Here is a 23,125-nt window from a genome sequence, read left to right as displayed (position 1 = left end):
ACAGATTAAGGTCGACTTTGGTTATGGTTGATTGATTTTTTGGAAGTTATGGCCCATGGACTTCGAAAATTTCAGTGAATTAAAAGTTTTCCATACTTTTTTTCACAGGGGACATTGGAACACTGTTCTTTTATTAGTTTTACATGATCTCTAATTAGGATTTTTTTAAAGATGATTTTACTAAATGAGGCTAATAAGGTTAATATTTGTTTGTTACATTTCCAATTTCTACAATATTATTTTACTTTTTGCCATAGAAAAAATCTAAAAGGTAAGAAATGACTCATATTTGGAAACACCATATCTCTTATCATTTAATTTTATTTCATTTTAAATTCATTTCATGGGAGGGGTTTTATCTTTGAAAATAGTGGACAAGTACATACAATACAGAAAGAGACATACCGTGACTGATTACAATCATATTGGTACACCACTCTTTGTTTGGTGGCCAATAACATTATTGTTTCTTATGATTTCTAAAGAATTCTTTTTGGAAGGTTGTTAGGCATAAACTACCATTCAAAATTTCAACAACAAAAATTTTTCACAATTATCTATTTGGATAAAAAAATTGTGGGTTACCACTAACAGAGTGGTGTACCACCATGTCATTGATCAGTCATGGTATGTCTCCTTTCTGATATATATATATATAGAAGTGTACTTTAGAGTTGAAGATTTTAGAAAAAGCAGTTATTTATTTTCATGTCATTTTATAGACACTGCAAACATATTAATTTTCGCGGTTGCTAATTTTCACGGATTCTGTCAAGTGAACATATTTGCGTGTATCATGTTTCATGATTTCAAAGTACAAGTAGCGTTTTATAGTGTTAAAAATAAATCGCGGGTACTTATTTTCACCCTTATCTGTCCACCACGAAAAATAACGAAAATTAGTACACCACGGAAATTATTGGTTTATAGTAATAAAGAATGTTAAGGTTTATAGGGACTGTAAGTTTAGAAATTGTTACATTTTTTTAATTGGTTCTGTAATTCTATTGATTGTAATTTTTATAAGGAGAAATGTTTTCTGCGTTATAGTGAAATTTTCAAAACACGATTTTTATATCTCTAATTGAAATAAATAAGTTAGATGTTTTTGTTTTTGTTTTTTTTTCATGGGTATTGTTTATCTAGGTTTCTCAATTTTTTTTAGATTATGAAATTCTCAATTAATGAATTTCAGTACATCATTTAAGTTTTTCTTTCATAAATTAAAAATTTCAAATTGGAATTTGAATTCAAAAATAAAGAATTACCACTACCTAGGAAATAATTAAATAAAAATCCTTTGAAAGAAATTTATATGTAAATCACTATTCAGTATGGGTCTTCTACTTTCATGGGACGAAAATATACCTGACACCACTATAATAAATAAAGAGAAATTGACAATCAATGCCATTACAAAAATACATTTCGTCACCCAATGCAAATTAAGAAAAAAAGACTTGTAGTTGGTCCCCTAGGGAGATTTTTTTCCTGGAAAGAACCTTTTATGTTAAAGGTGTTTTTTCTTTACATTTTTAAATTATGGTTAAGGTTTATTGAGGTATAGGATTTTGAATGCATGTCGAAAGTATTATACATGTATCAATTTGAAATATTGTGATACCGATTTCAATACAGATTTAGCTAGGCTACTGATTGATTTAAATATCCCTCTAGGTAGAAATCTGCAGTACATTCTACCAATGTGTCTCACTTTATTACTACAGAACACCTGTGTGGTTTTTTGGACTCTTTTAAATTAATTAGCTGTTAATTACCTGGCCAATTATTAACAGATCATCATAATTGACAGCTATTCAAACTTGAAAGACAGTGTCCAAAACATTGTACATATTTCTACCTAGAGAACTATTAAATCATTCAAAAGCCAAGCTAGATTTGTATTGAAATAGATATCACTCTATTTCAAATAACTATAAATCACATTTTGCCAAGAATTTTATTTGTACTAGAATGATGATTTTTTTTTGGGGGACAAAATTCATCGAATTTACATTTTTCATTTTCGTGTACATGTAGTTTTATCCAGTTGCTGTACTCAACCTGTAACCTATCTAATACATACCGATATACCGATATATACACCTCACTTTATATAATAAAACACTGCATACAGAAGTTGTTCCAATGTAAAGTTTTCATTTTGTTATTCCTTTTTATTCAACAGTGGATTTTGGTCCATTTTTTAGGCTAAAATTATTAATACATTTGTTTGGATTAAGGAGGTAGACCTAAGGTAAGGGACACAACTCTTACAGATCATTAGAATGTTTGTATTCGCCATTTTACAACAATATCATGTAAGCATCAAAGTAACTTTGACTGGTTTCATTCTGTTTCAAAATAAAGCTTGAAAGATTTTGGTGAAATTGAATATGATACAAACATATCACTGATTTCAAGAGTTATGTCCCTTACCATAGGTCTACCTCCTTAAATGAAAATCCAAGATCTTCAGCTAAATATTTAGTACCAAATTAAATAGATTATCTGTTTTTCATAAAACTGCAAGTATGATTTTCTGTCATGCCATATATCTTCTCAAAGATATCAGTCAATGTTAATAGTAACAATGTTTTATTCCTAATATCAGAAATATCAAACAAGGGAAAACAATTAGTGTATAGGAATGATGAGATCACAAATCATAAAATTTAGATATTGATTCAGGTTTTCCAACTACAAAAAAAAACAAAAAACAAAAAATGTTGCAAAGGGAGATAATTAAAACAAGGACTGTTGAGTTTACTTTTTATTTTTTTTTATTCTTTATTCTGCTTTCCCATTTAGGATTAGTGTAAATGAAACAATTTATTTGAAAAAGAAATCAGAGGAATGGGAAATAGAAAAAAATATATGTATTTGGTACCGTTTTTGTATGCAGTAGTTTTGTAATTATAAGCCAGATTCACCTTTATACATAATATTATGTATCCGTGTGTGTTTTAATAGTCCATATCTATATAGCTAAAAATTATTCTACATGTAGTTCCAGTTTGTAATCCTGATTTGTATACTACAGTGATTTATTTAACAGTTGAAAGTTTTATTATTTTTCCTCCTTTTACAAAAGAAAGATAAGGATGGGTAAAATAATGAATTTTCAGTGTTATACTATTGTTTAAAATCTTTTAATTTCTTCCTGAAAACCACTATTCAATGCAGCAGATGACGAGAGTCCGACATCTTCAGATCTTACAACACATGATATGGCATTGGCAAAGAGTTTTATTTTGCATAAAGATGCGAAACACATAACCATTGCTGACAATGACCTTATAACCCAGAGCCCAGAAGATATCAGCTGTTTCCCAGGTCATTATTTTTTTGTGCAGTACTAGAGGTTGTCTGGAAAGCTATTTTCTGACTTGGTACCATCCCATTTGGATGCAAAATTAATAAAACAAACTTTCTAATATCCCCTCCTTCGTACTGCTTCAACGTAACAGGTTGGAATTCTGATCCTCCATACCCCAACTAGGATGGTACCAAGTCAGAAAATAGCTTTCCAGACAACCTGTAGCATTGCTTTAATACCCTCCCTCCCAAAGAAAATATTACACTATTGAAAATAATTTTAGAATTGCACAAAAAAATATTCACCTGGGAAGCAGCTGATATCCTCTGGGTTGTAAGGTCATTGTTCGCAATGGTTATGCGTTTTGCATCTTTAGGCAAAATAAAACTCTTTGCCAATGCCATATCATGTGTTGTAAGATCTGAAGATGTCAGACTCTTCGTCTGCTGCATCTGGCGTGTACAATATTTTTTTCTTTTTTTCGATTTTTAATTTTCAATAAAAAAATTTTAAAAAATGAAACTCTCAAAAAGCGAAATTATTACAATTGTAAATTCATAAATAAATTTTGAAAACTTTTTAAAATATTGAATTGTTAAGTGTTACACGGTCTGTAATCCTAGAACATTTTTAAACAGTCAGCTAGAAATGTATATAGCTTGATTTTGTCGTGAGTTAGTAATATTAGAAATAAAATAATCAATGAGCCGAGTTAATTATTTCAGTTGATTAAAATCATTGAAAAATGATATCAAGCAATGTACTATTTTCTTGAACTGTGGGGTCTTTTTCTCGTATAATTACAGGAAGTTGAAATAGACCTAGATTTGTTTTGAAATTGGAACTGGTCTATTTCAACATGCTGTGAAATAGTTATTATATCTATCATATTAATTATAAAGGAATAAGTGTGCTCTTTTAACTTTTTTCATGTGGTGGGCAATTCTCAGATTGCATGAACTGGTCATCAATATGAATAGGATTACAGGAAAACTGGTTATGTGGTACCAGAGGAATGAACACTATTTTTCAAATCTTTAAGTAGCTGTCTTTGTAAGAATCATGCAAAATCTGAAAAATGTGATACACCCTAAAAAAGGCTACATATTTTTATTTTTGTAAATAAGTTTTTTTATGGGTCTATACTATGAAATGTGTAATTATTCATTCAAATCTGCCTGCTCTTAGGAGATAATCAACATTGAAAATCCAGTAGATTCCATTGTATTTGAGCGTCATTTACAGAGTTATATCCCTTAATTTTGAAGTCTACAGTGCATTCTATACATTTTTTATCTCCTAAGAGCACGGGTTATATGAAAAACTGAATGTTAATTTCTGTTTACTGTGGCAATTCAAACAATATATCACAAATAAAAATATGTAGACTTTTTACGCATGAATCACATTTTAGCCGGAGTGCTACTTAATTAGCATCTCATTTTGATTGTAATTAGTAATTGAATCACTTTCTGCTGTATAAGATTTTTTTTTAAGTAAGTTGGCTTTTATTGTATTTGGATAGTTGTTATTTTCATTAGTACAGCTTCCAACTTCAGTTGTTGTGGAAAAAATTTTAAATATTTATTTTGCAATCTCAGAATCCACAAACATTCCATCTATTTTCATGTATAGATAGATTAGCTCTTTATGCCTCCAACTGTAGAATATATTTTTGATGTCTTGATTTTTACCCTGATAAATTCCATCCTTGCTTGCAGTCTACATTTTTTTTTATGTAAGTCTACATTTATTTATAGGTATTTAGTAGTATTTGTAAAGATTGTCAGCTCCTTTGTACATTTTTTCACCCTTGGTAATACACATATTTTAACATATATTGGTTGACTTTTGAATTTGCCTGCCTATATTTGTGATATATGTTTGTCAATTCTGTGTATTCTTTGTAACACTTTTGAATATTTAATAGGCTCAATTTCTAGTTTCACTTTTTTTTTTATTGCAGAAAGATCAAAAAGCAGCAAAAGAAATAGGTGCCTTCTCTAAAGAAATCAATTCTCTTACGGTAAGTTGGACAAAGATGTGAAAAACACCACTGAGAGTGTTAGATGAGTAATCTCATGGGAAATATTGGAAGCTGAGGCTTTTTTTAGTAAGGGAAGGTAGAATTCTTAAAAGACGGTATTTAACATTTTTTATCCCCTGCCTGTACACGTAATGGGACATAGAAATACCAGTGTCCAATTGTCTGTGCATCTGTCTGCATTTGTCAGTTAGTCCGATTACACCTGTAAATGCAATTTCTCGGAAACCACTGGATGGATTTTGTTAAAATGTTGTAGATATGTTAGTCACTATTTGTAGTTGATCTTATTGCAACACCATTTTGATTCAACAAGTTTTACAGGAGTTATGGGACTTTTTGTCCTGCAACTTTTTGCAATGGGGAACATATGGCTACAAGTTACTTGGTATTCTTATAGTGTGTGATTCTTTATCTAACAGATTGTACACTTATTATTATTACACACAGAATTAAAAAAAATATATTTAAACTCCATTGGTTTAGAGATTACCTTTTTTTTTGTTCGATGGTTGGGGGGGGGGGGCAACCAAAAAAACAATATTTTTTAAAATGACCAAAGGCATTTTTACCAGACATGTCTTCAATCCTGCAATATTTTATTTTCACTGTTGTTGATTTGACTAGGAGAAGGCTGGGGGCAGTCATTGATAACTTTTTACATTTGTATAGGTTGATCCAAGGGAGTGGGACAGGGGCAGGAATGGCCAACTGATGCTTGAGAAATGAATTTTTATTTAGGGGCCTCTGTTTTTCAGAGTTTCTGGATGTACCACATTGAGTATAGTTTTGCATGTATTGTGGATATTTCATAGTATGACATCAGAATGAATTAAAGCCTTGTTGGTAATCTTTCATACTACATGTACTTATTTTATTTATCATTAATGTTAATTAGAATTTTGGGAATTTTTAGCTATTTAAAGAATTTAGTAATGCTACCCATGTCTTGAAGTGAAAAGGCTTGTTTGTTAGTTAAAATTCATTGAAAATAATTCGGAACAAACAGATTATGTATCACTTTTTATATATATAAAATTATTTTGGATACCTGAAAGGAAGTATTTAATTCACATATCCTATTTTTTTGTTTTCAGAATATGCTAGCTAGTGAAAAATTCTTAGACAATGTGCCATCATCAAATGTATGACAGTGACACAAAACTGTTTTAATGTTTTGTCCAATCAAAATGCTCCATGCCAAACAGGATGTGTCTCAGGGGAGCAAACTATTGGTTGTTTTTTTTTCATGTGGTTGTTGACTTTTGATTTAAAAGATTTTGTACAGTGAATTTGTACAGCGAATCTGTTAATAGATTTTTAATTGTATAAATGTAAATAACATAGCATTCTTCCATCTTATTGTATACTTTATCAACTTAGTGCTATTCTTAGCTAAGTTTTAGATGATTATTTTAGCCTTTTTTTTTGGTAAATTTGAGATTTACAATGTTTTATTTTCATCTGACGGTATTATTTTTACTTTAATTGCTTTTTAAATGTTATTATGCATTGAATAGGTTGAAAAAATGTTCCAAAAGTCACTTTTTTAATAATCTTTAAATACCAGTAGATCTGCTGTGCAGTTTTCTTCTTTAACATACAAATATATTGTAATGTTTATAACTGATTGTGGTTCATTTGAATGAAAAAAACAAAATCTCACTCCACTTGGTGTCAGTGTTTATTATGTCTCTTATATCATTATTCCACACAGGTCTTTGTTCACATTGTTGAAGGCTATAACTTTCTGCTTGATGTTGCTTCTGTGTGCTAGCACATTAAAAATCTGGCTCAGTGCTATTGACTATTACAAAGTAAGGCCTGTTTGAATTGTCATTCTCATCTTGAAATGCATAAAATGCCTTCTAAAGCACATTGAACTACAATCAGTTAATCAATGTCAAAAGTTAATTGTTTTATAACTATCCAAGTTTGTCATGATGTATGTTGTGCAAAATGGTGGAAGGATATAATAATATGATTAATTATGATTAACATGATTAAGTTCATACAGAAAGGGTCATGACCTTTGGTTCATTGGGTTACCAACCATCAGGGGTCATGACATTTAGATTACTGTGTTACCATCCATCGAGGGTCATAGAAGATCAAGTAGATGATAGAAAGAAGACTATTCAAAACCTTATATTCACCCTCACTGTCACTCTTTCTTACTTTTATAACATCTTCATCTTTCAATAAATTCCAAGAATTTGTAAGTGATACATTACACTGTAGACTTTTAAATTCAACTAAATTAATAACTACCAGAATATGGAAAAAAACAAATAAAAATTATGTCATATGAAGAAAAAGGATTTCAATATAGAACAGTTATTTGTGTTCAAGGTTAATACAGAGTGACTGCGTTATTACCATGCTCTTAATGGTATGATGTAACTTTGTTTTTAGCGGCTAGTTGCAAAGTATGAGGTGGTAATTATTGTGAACAAAGATGTAGTTACTTAGATGTGATAATTATTGAAAGACCTTTGTAGTTGTAAGAAGTTGTTCTGTAAGAAGGAAAAATATTTCCACTTGTTTGACCTTTGTAGAAAGAAATTATGTCAGAAACTGAACTTAAAAAGTTTTATCAAACAAAACTTAAAATCATGAACTTACTTAGTTGATTGTTAAAAAAACTGTTTATTAAAATAAAGTGATAATTAAAAGATTTTTTTGATTTGCAGAGGAATCATGATTTAATATAGATTTTCATTGTTTGCTAATAATAATACACTTTTACATGGTGTTAATTTAATTTTTTTCAAAATAAGGTCAAACATTAGTGTAAACGTGTTTAAGTGATAGGTCTAGAAAGCCATTTTCTCTTCTTTTATGATATTTTGACACCGAGATCTACGAGTTTGTTCTATATCTAAAAAAAAAAAACTTACATCTTGTAAAAGACTTTTTGTCTTTTCGATACAATACAGTAGAATAATGTCTTTTTTTTTCATGATAAAAAGTGTTTGTTGTCAAGAAAGATAAGTTTTGTTAGGGATGAATCCAGAGATTTAAGAAAAGGGGGATCCAATGGGTTTCAGGCTTTTTATTTATGCTCTTTTTGCCCAAATTTTGCACAAGATGAACAAAAATTACTACGGCAAAGGGGTCCAACCCCCTAATTAAATATCAGTCTTTCTAAAAATCAGACAGAAGGTGATTCATGCAAGTCAAAAACCCACCCAATTCAGTTTTATTTCTTCTTGATAATCAGTAACTGATGACATAATCAGTCTTAGTTTTTCATTTGTTTGTTGCGATTTTGAGATAAAAATTATATAGATTGTATATAAAATTTGCACTTTGCAAGAGTTATCGTTCTTGATTTGGCTTCATTTGGTTGCTGTTTAGTGGGAGATAAATGTATGATTTTCTCAAAAGTGCAAATCTGAAGACAGAAAAGGTTGTTATGTGAAAGTATAGCATATGTAGACTAAAAAAGCATCATTTGTTTGGTGGGTTTTTCTTGACCATGAATCACTTAACAATTGGTAGTGTCTGAATTTTATGTGGACTGGTACTTAACCCCTGGATCCATTACCATTTGTTTTGTTTTCTACTCATTCAAAAATTTTAACTGGATATTTTTTGTGAAGGTTTTTCTACTTATCAGTCAAATATAAGTGATAAACTGGGAAGTTTTTATAGTATTTTTCTATTTTTTACAATTAATCTTGTGTCGCAAACAAAAAGCTATTGTGAATATGTAATTTTTAAGAATATTATAAAATTTGAATATTGATCATGATTTTAAAAAATGAAGAAAGAAAGTTAATTATTATGATTGCTCAAAAAAAAAGAAAAAATAAAGGCAAAACATTTTTTTTTTATTATACAGTATAATGATAGGTTAGACAAATGAATGTAAATTTAAAGCTGTGCAAAAGTCAACAAGTACTATAAAAAAAATAGCGAGCGCAGTTAAATTAATTTTGTTCTCTTATAATTTTCTACATTTTACACATGGCACGAAATTTCAATTTTCGATAGTTTTTTTCGAAATGCCACTAAGTTATCAGTATTTGACCAATCGGGAAACAGAATTGCGATCAGGTGACTTGCATTTCCATAGAAGAATGTCTTTAAGGTCAATGGGTAAAAAGCGGAACTATACTGACTGCGTCAGAAAAAGTGAGGGAAAAAATCTTGGCAGAGTTTAGCACTCAATTGTAAGCCTTATGTGTATTGTACTGCTTTTGTAAAAAGTTATTACTTCGTTTTTTTTCTCTTAAGGAGATAGACCTAGAGTAAGGGACATAATTTTTAAAATCTGTGATATGCTTGTATCATATTCTTTTTCATCAAAGCCTTACATGCTTTCATTTTAAACAGAATGAAATCAATCCAAGTTACTTTGATACTTGTTTGATATTGATGTAAAATGCTGAATACAAACGTTCTATTGATTTGTATGAGTTGTGTCCCTTACTCCAGGTCTACCACCTTAATGCAGTGTTACATTTTATATTTATTATTCTTTTATTTTGCTTTTACCTTATTACAGCTATTTTTTTCCTTGAGTTTGAAGACAATGAATTAAAGTATTTTTGATATACATTAAATGTAAGTGTTTGTAAGAATCAGGCAAATCGGAAAAAATCAGAAACATGAATGTCAGAACCCCACTGATCTGACAATAAAATATTACTCAAGTATACTTTCTTTATTTGAAAAGTCCATTATTTTAATTTTCTGCATTATTGGTTTTGCTTGATTATGATTGTGCAAATAGTCAAATTACACTATTAAAATAATGGATTTTTCCATACCATGTTTCACCTTCTTCCCGATTCTGTCAGGGAATGACATTTAATGGTTTTTTGAAACTGTTTAACAGTATTAAAAAGAATGCAGCAAACTGTATCTGACTCATGTTACTTGCAATGTTTGCTCTTGAAGCCAGAATGTGAAAATTATGTAAACGTTTCCCACTTAGCATTATTTTATGCACCTTTCTTTCCATTTCATGCATTGGTTAATCACCCTAGTTCAGGATATCGAGGTGTAACAGTTTTGCAGAAAAAATTCATGCAAATTCATAGGTATGATGTGCTTTTAAGTTTTTTTTAAGGACCTTAGATAAATTTAATGGTCTAAAGCCAGTAAATGTTCCATAAAACACACATTTACCAGTGGTTTAAACTTTTATCTTAAATAAAAGTAGGAAACCAAAGTAAAGAAATCAATTCAGTATGAATCCTTTACTCCCCCCCCCCCCCCAATATTTGTGAAAATTTAAATATCTATAATGGCCACAGTTAAGAATGATTAAGTCATCTGTCTAAAAAATGAAGAGAATTAGTTGGACTTAAAATGTGAGTCAATAGCCTTTTTAAATATAAGTGACATTATGCACTAGACTGAAAGCAGTCCATATGATTTGAAATAAAACTTTATAAGATTTAATTGTGGAGTATGAACTAAAAGAATCAAAACTATTGCATAATATACATTTTGTAAGTTATACTGTTGAAATATTATACTATTGATGAACCAAAGTTTTACCTCAATATTTAATGTGCCTTTAGTAGACCAAGTAACAATATAGATTGTAGAAATAGAAAGTACTTTTTTTCTAATTAAAATGCTATCAGTCTATATGCTAGAAGAGTTACTTGACTTAAGTTAGGTTTAAACAGGTTTAAAACAGGTTCAAATGTTTTGATTATTAAAAAAAAACTATTACCCAGGATTACTCAGGCCATGTTTTTTGGTTGTTGATGTCCTAAATGATTTCATAATTTAAATGTTTTCATTGTTTTGAAAATACTGTGAAATTTATTTTTTTTTAGATTATTATTGTATTGAAAATTTAAGTAGCACTTCAGCTAAAAATCATGCAAAATGTGATTCATGGTTGGAAAGCCTACATATTGTTATTTTTGATATTTTGTTTCAAATGTTACAGTAAACTGAAATTAACATGTGGCTTTTCAAATAACCCCTGTTCATAGGAGATAAAAATTATTTAGAATGTACTGCAGAATTGAAAATAATGGGAGATAACTGTGTAAATGACACTAAAATACAATAGATTCTGTTGAATTATTGGTGTTGATTATCTCCAAAGAACAGGCATATTTGAATAAATGGTTATACATTTCATCATATACACATATAAAGCAGCTTATTGACAAAAATAAAAATATGTAGCCTTTTTTTTTGGTGTATCTTATATTACATAATTTGCATGATTCTTAGCCAGAGTGCTACTTAAGTACTTCATACTACCCTTAGAGTTTTTTGGAAGAACAAATTTATTTTATTTTAATACAATGCAAGGAATAGTCATGTTGTCGTAGGTACTTTAAATCATTTGAAGATGTTCAACATTTCATTTTATCATGTCATTTTAATTATGTCAGCATACTTTTATCATTTTATAGGAAGGTGCAATGCCAGTGGAGATATATTTTAGAACTGTACTGAAATAAATCATGTATATTTAAAATGGACTTGTCTTTTTTTTTCTTTTTCAATAAGCCGACAAATACGAAATTTTGATTTTATAGATAGTCTTTCGTGCACACTAGAATTTGCATTTCACTAATACATTTGCACAAATTTATTAGTTTTATTTGAGCTTGTACTCTTCATATAAATAATTTGGTACTATGACGTCATCAACGTTAACGTTAATTGATTGGTCCACAGTCGGTGATTGTAATGACCTCAAACTAAATATAAAGATTTGATTATTGACAAATTCAGTATTACATTCCGAGACACACAATCTACAACCAAATTCAATTAAGTTTGATTTCGTAATTGATTTTCAATGTCAATATTTCAGTTATGTTATTCAACTTTTCGACTTTCTAATAATCAAACTACAGTTTCCTGTTCTAGTTTACTACCATTAAACATATATTAAAGTGTCGTCAACTGCAAATCATAGATAGCTTGATCGAACAATCCGTCAGTTCGTGATATAAGCTTGATGGTTTGAACAATGAATACTTCGACATTTTTATGAAAAAAAAACCTTTAGACACCTTTAAAACCTACCGCAGAAAATGTATTATGCTGTCGTCGTTGTCCGACTCCGACACAATTCGGTTCTCTGGCATAAGTGTATTGATTATACCACAAGGTACCAAGCAGCACAGAGTTCGATCTGCGCGGTCGTATTAAGCTGCACCCTGCGTAGTATTTTATTAGAATGGAAATTTTGAAATTCAATAAAATAATAAGATGAGATGTAACAAAAAGATGTTGGACGGATTAGTAAAAAATAATATGCCCAAGAAACGTTAGTTATCATTTAAGAATAAAAACATTTGGTGTTTTCATAATTTTGATCTTTGCCACCTAGTTTGAAGTGCTAAACCCTTATATTTGAATAAATGTAAAAATAAGTTTTGTTGTTAAGTACCAGCCCTTATAAAATTCAGACACTGCCACGTCATGGGGTAGAAAACCCATGGAACAAACGACGCTTGTTTAGTCTATATATGCTATATTTTTATGTCACAATAGTCTTTTCTGTGTCTAGATCTGTACTTTTGAGAAAACCACACTTTAACCTCTCACTAAAATCAACCTAATCAAAAGAAATCAAGAACGATAACTCCTGCAAATTGCTAATTTCGTGTACAACCGATATAAATTTTATCTCAAAAGCGCAACACCTAAATGAAAAACTGAGACAGGTTACGGTGTCTGGCTGTTTATTAACAAGTAATAAAAAAATTGAAGTGAACTAAATACGACTCACTCATACATTTCTTTTTTTACTCATCAATACATCTACATAAATGATTTAAAGCAACTCATATATTCCAAGAATAAAAAAGTATGACCATTGTAGAGCCATATTTGTGTATGCCTATGAATATAATTTTCCCTCCCCGTTTCCCTTTTTTTATTTCAGACCACCAATTCAACCAATGAGCATTTGGAACGTACGCAAAAATAGTCCTACGCAGAAATTACCCCTGTTCCTCATAGTGCTGTGAAAAAAGTTCTCATCTTATTTAAAAAATTTAAACAGTTTCTGAAAGGAAAAACATTTCTGTACATTTTATAGGTGCATTTTGCTTCTTGTGATGTGAAGCCTAATCTCCATAATGATTTTTAAATATACCCCTATCTTGTGAAAACACTGGGATTTCCCATGCTATTTATAGACCCTTCACTTCCGGTGACCAGTACTGCACTGCAAGTCTGCTAACCCCACATGCCATTCTGAGGATTGTGAGCTGACATATGTAGAATCATTCTGATATATAGTCATCTGCAGGTTAAAGTTAAGGTAAAGTCCAGAGAAGCCATTGAATATTGTGAAATTAGCATAGAAGCCTATGGGAAGTGGAATTAGTGGTTTTTAGCCTTAAGATGAAGCCATGGCAAAATGAAAAGTTTCTTGAAATAGCTTTAAACTACTTGAAGATCTTGTTAACTTTGCCATGAGAGGAATACACTACAAAAATCCTTCAAAATATGCATTTTTTTTAAGTTATAGGTCCAAATTATGGAAAATTAGTCTTTTTGGCTGATTTTTATGTCCTATCTTGTAAAAAGTGTAGAAAATTTAGTAAAAATATCAAATATTAAACTTTGAGGGCTATATTTACCTAAATATGGTAGTAATAAGCACTTGAAATCAAGTTTTGTGTAGATTTGAGCAAAAATTAGGTTAGAAATGAGGAAAAACTCACTTTCATTACTGCGGTTAAGGCCATATAAGCATTCCCCTATGGCAACATGGAAAATCCATTATTGAGCACTTTTTTTGCTTTAGGTGCCCTTTACTGGTCATGTTTTAATGTGAAAACACTGTATTTACAAATTTAAAGCCAAATATATCACCTTTTGTGAAAATTTAAAGATTTAGGATTTTTGACATGTGATCAAGAAAAAGGGGGAGGCATGTCAGAAATAAATTTTTAGAAATAGACCAATTTCTCAGAAAATGATTACTTTTAAAACTATTTCTTCATTAATTTGTTAAAAAACAAGTTGTGATTGATATTTTTTATTTGAAAAGTCAGAAAAAGTTCTTTGCAAATATTTAATGCATTTCAGTATGGTAGAATATTTTCACTTTTTTGCTCGCACAACTTGGTTACCCTATATTTAAAAATCAAATATTTAAAAAAGTGCTTGTCACATTTCACTGAAACTTTGCAAATGCATTCAGTATGTGTGTAGGAAGATACCTGTGTAGTTATTTATTTTTTCTAAGACAAAAAATGACTCTTTAGGATACAGACCACCAATTCAACCAATGAGCATTTGGAACGCACGCAAAAATAGTCCTACGCAGAAATTACCCCTGTTCCTCATAGTGCTGTGAAAAAAGTTCTCATCTTATTTAAAAAATTTAAACAGTTTCTGAAAGGAAAAACATTTCTGTACATTTTATAGGTGCATTTTGCTTCTTGTGATGTGAAGCCTAATCTCCATAATGATTTTTAAATATACCCCTATCTTGTGAAAACACTGGGATTTCCCATGCTATTTATAGACCCTTCATTTCCGGTGACCAGTACTGCACTGCAAGTCTGCTAACCCCACATGCCATTCTGAGGATTGTGAGCTGACATATGTAGAATCATTCTGATATATAGTCATCTGCAGGTTAAAGTTAAGGTAAAGTCCAGAGAAGCCATTGAATATTGTGAAATTAGCATAGAAGCCTATGGGAAGTGGAATTAGTGGTTTTTAGCCTAGAGGTTCACATATTTGATCTATATGCTATTTCGATCGAGAAATTTATTTAAATAAAATTGTATTATTGCCTCAGTGTCCTTTTAAAGATAAATATCGTAAATTTTTTTTACATTTTGTCTATATTTTCCAATAAAAATGGTGTTCATTTTTCCTCCCGTGATTGGGACATTTTCCCAACCGACTCTAAATTTGAGAATTTACACCAAAGTTCTCTTGGTCATGACGTTTTATCTCTGAAATCAGCTTACTTTCATCTATCAGTAAAGCCTTATCTTCGAACGCGTTACAGGGTTCGTATAAGGGGTTTGCGTCTGTTTTAATGTAAATAATAAACATTGAAACTATTGCGATGCTTTGATTACTGAGAAAAATGCGAATGACTTTAAATTGCACTAGTTAAAACTGTGGAATTTTTTTTTAACAAAACTGATGTAGGATTTATTTTCAATTCGCAAAAATTAAAATAGCATTTTAAAAAATGACAAAATGCTATAATTAATTCACGCAATAATTTCTAAATTTATATTATTTGAATTATCTGCGCCTTTATTCCGATTACAAAATTTCAAACGAGGTTTGTATGCAACCTCGTCAATAAATGTATTTGAAGATGATATAAAATTTCAGAAATAATATACCAAAACCCACGAGAACCTTGTTTTATCATTTAATGAATATCACTCCACTGAAGAAGCGTGGAGACAATTGGAACATTATCTACGAATGATCATGACGATGTTAGTAACAATCATTATCTTTTCTGTTTATTCCATTGCTCAAGGTAGGACACAATTGATGCAATCAGGAAAGGATAATTGTAGAGTAAAAATAAACAATTTTATAGAATCACATTTTAGCTCAATTCATAATTCATTAAAAAAGTTAATTCTTTAAAATGACACCTAAGCTTACTTACTAATGGAGTAAAAAATAAATTTCATGGAATAATAATTTTGCGCACTTACTTAGAAAGTTAAATCTCATTTTTAAACAATTTAGCTGACTTATGAATTAAGTAAAACCTCAATTTTATCGAATGAAAATTTAGCTTTCTTGTTTTCTACACGGCCACGTGCAGGTCCGGAGGTCAAAAGAATAGGCCCGCAGCAGCGCTAAGCTTGTCGTGAAAGGCGACTAAATAGTGCACAGAACCCTAGCCGGGTGCTAGGGCGCTATGCCCACAGACCAACTTGCTTGTGTACCCCAGGTGGTGGAATGGGGTACCCCTGGCGTGTTACATGCACGGGTTGTCAAACCATAATTTCGGAAAACCTGACCGCAAATCATAGTGGTGCACCGTGTTGGGAAAGATGTAACGTTCATCGCACGTTAAAGAACCCTGCTGTGGTATTCGATAGGAGTAGGAACATTTGCGCTCTGCCACAGGAGGCTAAATTGCCCGATCCTACCCATCCCTCCTTTTTTCTAGTGGCAATCAAAATTTGTCGACCCTATTATCCTTGTGTCCCATCTTTTTTTTCATTTCATGTTCATTTTATCATCCATTTCATGTTCGTCGCTGAATATATCTGAAATATTGCTGCTCGGGCGTTAAACCCCAATAATCAATCAATCAATCAATCATATTTTCAACGCGAAATGAATAAATACGCTTCTCTATTTGTTTTGATAGGCGACAAAGTATGTTTCGACAAAATTGGTTGCTTCAGTAATGACCCACCATTTAACAATGCTCAAGGAAAATTACCGAAATCCCCCGAACTTCTTCGAACGAGTTTCACGTTACATTCTAAAAGTAACGTAACTTGGTTGCTAGATCAAACAAAAATTGAAGCAGTGAAAGAAACCGATTTCGACCCTCATCATAAGACGGTAATAATTGTGCATGGATTCCACAGTCGAAACAGCAGTGTATGGGTAACTCCGTTGGTCGACGAACTTCTTAGATTTGTAAGTGACCGTTGCAACTACAGAGTTAGTCCACCAATGCATTGTACCACTTCATAGTATTTGAAGATGACAATTTTATTGTGTTTAAATTACGATATTTGTACAAAGTACAAAGCGATATTTTTTATACTGAGATTATGGCTCAAAATAATGAATTTTGTATATAGTCTATAACTTCATAGTATCTTTTTTTTATATTGATACCAACTGAATCTTATTATAATGCATTCTCTTCAAAATTGATTCTCTGTGTGCTTTAAAAAAATAGTATATCATGATGATTCCCACGATATATTCACATTAATATCTATCGTAATAGCTGATTTATATGAACGATTTACAAATAACACAACGAATAATCTGCATACAAAGAAGCCCCGATACGCAATTTACTTAAATAAGCCCCGCCATCACGTGGTATAAATGGCAAGTCATATATTAAAATCAATGTTCGTAATAGTATGCATTTTTAGCAGATTGTTTATTTAAGTTAATAATCTAGATCACTTTTTCATATAATATTTTTAGATAAAAATATAACTTTTCATGCTTTATATACTGAATATTACATTTCAAAATCTGTGTCACATGTTGTATCAACCCGAGACTCCTATATCACTCAAAGGGCCACTGGCTCGCGGGGTGATATAGTCGAGGTCGAGGGTTAATTTTATTTTAATCTAAATATATGATGTAAGTGTTTGAAACAAATATTGCCTGTCCTATATCACAACTCTAGTCTTATATCGCGTACCCAATATCACACCCTAGTCCTATATTGCATACCCTATATCACACCCCTAGTCCTATATCCAATGCCCAATATCACACCCCTAGTCCTACATCGCATACCCACTATCCCACCCCTTCACAGACCATACTTAAAGTATGGTAAAATATATGATATAATGAACTGGACATGCCAAAATCTGTATCGCATGCTGTATCAACCCTCGATGTATGCCACATCGCAGGCCGATGGCCTTTGGGGTGATGTAGGAGTCTCGGGTTGATACAGCATGTGAGGCAAATTTTGACATGTAATATTCAATGTATATCGTGTACACATTTGTATACTTCACTACAGGGAGACATGAACGTTATATTAGTTGATTGGTCAGGAGGAGCGTTTGACAACTACAATCAGGCGGTTGCTAACACACGAGTGGTAGGAGCTGTTATAGCAGAAGTAGTCAACGGTTTACATAACTTCACTAATTTAAATTTTTCAAACGTACATTTAATTGGACACAGCCTCGGTGCCCATATTTGTGGATATGCCGGAGAAAGAATTTCTGGACTTGGACGAATAACAGGTATGAAATAATCTTATATGTTGTAAATTTCGATATGCTAAAATTGCGTTTCAATTCGTAACTTTCCATTAGCAGTATTAGAATCAAATATGTAGGGGTAATCAAGGGAACCAAGGTTATAGCGGTAATCAAAAGAATATAATCCACGGACAAAGACAAGACATGGACAGACAGAACATACACAACAAAGAACATAAATAAATACAAAGTAACAAAAGCAAATGAGCAACTCGGACTCCACTAATAACTGGGAGCATGAACCAGGTGCACCGGTAGGGTAAGCGTCTTCTGCTTTTCTAGAAACACCCGCCGAGTTGCTCATAAAAAGTCATATCCGGGTTAGACGAAAGAGGAAAGAAAAACCATGACACGTTGAACAAATCAGTTTTCATGGCGCAGATGGATACTCCGTAGCGATCTACGAGTTCATGATGACGACTATAAAACAGGAAAATCGTAATTCAAAACTTACTTGTATACAAGAATTCCTGATTTGTTTTCATAAGATATTGTTTGGATTATTTGTTTTTTTACACTAAAATTGAATAGTCCGATAACTTACATAAGAAAAACGCATGCTACATTTGGAATATATTTCTGTAAATCGATATTCAACTTGACAATTTATCAAATGCAAGTAAATTGATTTTTTTCAAACAGAGATACGTTCATATTCCTCCAACATCGTTTTCCAGTTTGAATAGAATACTACTTGCAATTCTGGTTGTTTTCATCTAAAAATTAGTTTATGATTGATTGAAATAAATTTAATGACATAAGATTGACCAATTTCACTCTAAAGATGACATTAGAGTGAAGAGGAATAAGAAAACTCTTTAATTAAACAAGCTGGCAAGTGATAACGTTGCGGTTCTGCAATTCTTAAATATAAGAAAAAAGCACCCAAACAAACCAAAACAAGACTTATCGCTTTTGACATAACTCTTCATTCAATTCTAGGTTTGGACCCTGCAGGTCCATTTTTCCAGTTGGTAAATGACGCTGTGAGGTTAGACTCAAGCGATGCCAACTTTGTGGATGCCATACACACAGATGCAAACCGTTCGTAAAAAGCTGTTAAATGAACGCTCCTATGTTGCCTGTTGAATCATCTCTCAATTAGCATTCTATCAGTATCATACAAAATAATAGAGTTAGCATATTGACAGAAAAGTTCATAAAGCTAATTCAATCTCTAATATAATTCTTTCCCTAAAGAAAAACTTATATTTTTATGTCACTTTAGTTGGCATAAATGCACAAAACTGAAATAAAAAAGAAGGAAAATAATAATTAAAAAAAAACAAAACACATACAGAAAAAGATCGAACAACCGCCACACAAATAAAACCCCAGGAACAGATGACAGAAAAAAGATTGAATATCTAATGACTTTATTTTGTAAATTCCAATGCATTTCAAGTTTACAAGAACAAATATTAAATCGGAAAAAAATAATCATAGACCGGTAGAAACTGATTTTGATTTTGTGCAAATGGGAACGTCTGGGGAACACCTGTGTTAGTGTCCAACACAATTTTTTTAGATTATGGACTAAAGGAACATGTTGGTCACGTAGATTTCTTCCCAAATGGAGGGGCCCATCAGCCAGGATGTACGACTGATCGTAAGTACGTTTCTAAGTTCGTCACCTTGCAATCAAACTAAATACACTGTACCATGTTATGCATTCACTTACCTTTTGGCTGATTCGAGGTATCTTTTAAATTAAAAAAAATCCCTAATATTCTGTGCTTTCTTGTACAATATTTATTCCCCCGATTCTTAAGACCACAAAAACGGGCATGTGGTAGAATACATAATAATATAATGTGGCTGATAAAATGTAAAGAATAATAGGCTCTTAAATGAGTGAAGGAGTAATCAAGGTAATCAAGATTCTAGCGGACATCGAAAGAATTTTATACAGGGACAATGACAGGGCATGGAAAACAGAATCTCAAAACAAAGAATATAAAATAACCAAATTGATACATTCAATGTAAATCAGACTCCACTAAAATCTGGGAGCATGGACCAAGATCCGATTTACAATCGGGTTATCTTTCACGAGTTTGAAAAAAAAAATGACGAGTGGAGTGTAGCGGAACGAGTGAGGAGACCAAAAAATTTCACTAATGAGTGCAACGAGTATAACGACCTATTTCCTCCCTTAAAACATGTATATTTTATTCGCGCCTCCAATAGAGCTTTGTATAGTGACGTCAACTTTTCTCTTGTCTTTCTTTTAAGTATGTTTTTGACCTGGCCTCACTTACCACTTCCGGGTCAAATGGCCAAACCCCTATGTAGTACGAAAAACACACTGATCCTAGATCTATGCATTGTAGTTGCATAATTTGTTTGTATGCTGATAAAAAGTAGTCAAAATAACGATGAGAATGTGTACTTTGAAATCATATACGTAATTTACTACAAAGGTGTATGAATATTGTTTATATGTGTGAGGAATTTGCCTCTTTATCGTCACGTATTAGTCTTGACCTACATTTAGAGATCGATGGTCAGAAAAAGCGATGACTTTTCATTCCGTATTGTCAAGTTTCCTTTTATCTGTGGCAACATTACTTCAGAATCTGCGTATGGAGTTTTCATATCATAATGTATACGTTATGTCAGAGCTTGCTGTAACTACGCAGGACTTCTTACAAATTGGCTTCTGGAACAGAGTTATGTTGCTACAAGATTGAATTCATCATACGTTTAATGATCGTCATCATGAACTCGTGGATCGTTACGGTGTATCCATCTGCACCATGAAAACTGATTTGTTCAACGTGTGATACTTTTCTTTTCCTCTTTCGTCTACCCTGGACTTGACTTTTTATGAGCAACTCGGTCGGTGTTTCTAGAAATGCAAATGACGCTTGCCCGGTGCACCTGGTCCATGCTTCCGAGTTGCTCATTTACTTTTGTTACTTTGTATGTATCATTTTGGTTATTTTATGTTCTTTGTTGTGCTTGTCTGTTGTCCATATCTGGAATTTGTCCATGGATTACATTTTCTTTTATTCCCGTTAGAATCTTGGTTCCCTTGATTACTCTTTAGTAGAAAATGTAAAAACGTGCACTTTCAGAATTATTTATTCAAGTCAATTTTGTGAACATGTTCTACAATCATAGTACCATTAATATAATGATTTTGAAAGCCTTATTTTCCAAGCTCTGCAATGGCATGCATTATTTAGATGACCTGGGAATTCACAGTGAAACTTTGAATATTACTTTTTTAACATGTAAAGTAATGGAGACGTTAGAAGTGGTTAGGTTAGTGAGACCGCTGCCATTAAGACGTTCCAATATTTAAGAGAACAGGTTAAGACTCGCAAAGCACCATTTCATGCACATTTTACATAAAACACCAAAAATACGGCAAAGGCATTTTACCATGCTTTTTCAAACCTGCGATTTCAGTGAATTAATTTAAAGCCGACTTTTTGCAGATAAATGAGTGATTGGACATGATTTCCACATGAAAGGTCTTCAGATATTCCAAAATACATATTTTGAAAATGCGTTAACTTGATGTCCTAAATATGATGATCACCTGCGAGTGATGTTATATGCAGAAAGTATATACAGCTATCTTCAACCCCATTGAATTATCCCAATGTTTCCTGCGAACAGGGAACGAATTTATCTTTTGTTGACAATTTTGTTTAGATTTATTAGTATTACTGTAAATACCCTTTTTTCATGGCCATTTGCATAATCTCGTTGTTTCGTTATTTATGTCATCTGTTCGTCAATTTTAAAACAGGAGGTTTGAAAAAATATTTTTCTTGGAGTAAAATACTATTTCTTTTATTATCATGTAGAAAATGGGAAATATGCGGAACTCGAGCTTTCATTTCGCAGAACTAAACTTAATTAGGATTTATGTTGATGAATGAAACATAGATGATGTGTATTACACAAAAGGTAACAAGTTTGCCGATGACATAACAACTACAATAACGAACACACACACACACACACACACACGCACACAGTGTTGTTACTGACTAAAACATGACGTCACTCAAGTGAAAAAAATATTACATTTTGAAATTATTTCTTTTATCGAGTAGTCTTAAAACGTCAAAGCACTTTCTAGATTATCATCATTTTCAATTATTAGAACCGAAATTTATATTTTGTTAGGATTAGATCCATCTATAGCATGTAGCCATGTGAGGGCCATCTACTATTTCATCAAATCTATCAATCCTACATGTTTATTCCACTCCTTCCCATGTGCAAGTAAAGTCATGTTTGACTCTGGACGTTGTACGACATGTGGAACTGGGTGCCAGGATATGGGCTACAAAGCTACAAAAATGAAACCTGGATCATTTTACCTCAACACTAATTGGCATTATCCGTATTGTTCAAATGACAATAAGATATAGTAACCTTGTATATTTGAATTAGAATGTAAGTGACATACTTTATCATGATGCATTTAATATCCATATTACCTTGCACATTAGTTATTTTTTGGAATCGAATTAATATCATTACGAGCGTCACATGCACTAAACAACCTACTTATCGATATTCATGGCATGTGATTTTGATTGTGTAAATTTACTACCCGAGTTGTTTTTGACAATGAACTTTGAACCCGAATATGGTAATACGAAAAAGGCAAAGAATTTTTGTTTTGCATTAGCATTTCATTAATATGATATGCACATCAGCGAGCTATAAAAAAGAAATATTGTCTTGTATTTAAAGTCTAATTAACACATTTTCAGTTATCAACAGGAGCTCATATCCCCTCTTTCATGTGAAACATTATTTTTCGTGGAAATAAAATGTTCAATGCGATTGTGATGTCGAATGCTT

The 23,125-nt window shown here is 31.7% G+C and overlaps 2 protein-coding genes across 12 annotated transcripts in view; both read left to right on the top strand.

The window, feature by feature from the left end:
• The window catches only part of LOC148610382 (liprin-beta-1-like), an 84,805-nt gene extending 72,982 nt beyond the window's left edge, over positions 1-11,823 (top strand). For 10 of the 11 annotated variants that reach the window (XM_088542971.1, XM_088542973.1, XM_088542975.1 and 7 more), the window contains 2 exons: positions 5,286-5,345; positions 6,461-11,823. In XM_088542971.1, the coding sequence (XP_088399097.1) occupies positions 5,286-5,345; positions 6,461-6,514 (114 nt within the window). In that variant the 3' untranslated portion in view covers positions 6,515-11,823. Of the gene's footprint in view, positions 1-257; positions 272-5,285; positions 5,346-6,460 lie in introns of all 11 variants that reach the window. The other variant, XM_088542969.1, reaches the window with a different exon arrangement.
• Positions 11,824-16,646: 4,823 nt separating this feature from the next.
• On the top strand, positions 16,647-22,686 carry LOC148610381 (pancreatic triacylglycerol lipase-like). The gene is made up of 5 exons (XM_088543188.1): positions 16,647-16,958; positions 18,046-18,274; positions 19,235-19,336; positions 19,821-19,901; positions 22,439-22,686. Exons 1-5 carry the CDS (start codon positions 16,647-16,649, stop codon positions 22,684-22,686), a joined length of 972 nt encoding a protein of 323 aa, XP_088399314.1.
• Positions 22,687-23,125: the final 439 nt, after the last annotated feature.

The sequence above is a fragment of the Perna viridis genome, chromosome 8 (assembly GCF_037379345.1).
Source record: "Perna viridis isolate PV_CMFRI_1.1 ecotype Kerala chromosome 8, ASM3737934v1, whole genome shotgun sequence".
NCBI classification, from domain to species: Eukaryota; Metazoa; Mollusca; class Bivalvia; order Mytilida; family Mytilidae; genus Perna; species Perna viridis.
This window is presented reverse-complemented; position numbering and strand designations above follow the sequence as displayed.

Coding starts and splice junctions, on each gene's coding strand:
- LOC148610381 (XM_088543188.1), top strand. CDS start 16,647: ATGAATAAATACGCTTCTCTATTTGTTTTGATAGGCGACAAAGTATGT. Junction 16,959..18,045: donor TCGACGAACTTCTTAGATTT/GTAAGTGACCGT, acceptor ACTTCACTACAG/GGAGACATGAACGTTATATT. Junction 18,275..19,234: donor TGGACTTGGACGAATAACAG/GTATGAAATAAT, acceptor ATTCAATTCTAG/GTTTGGACCCTGCAGGTCCA.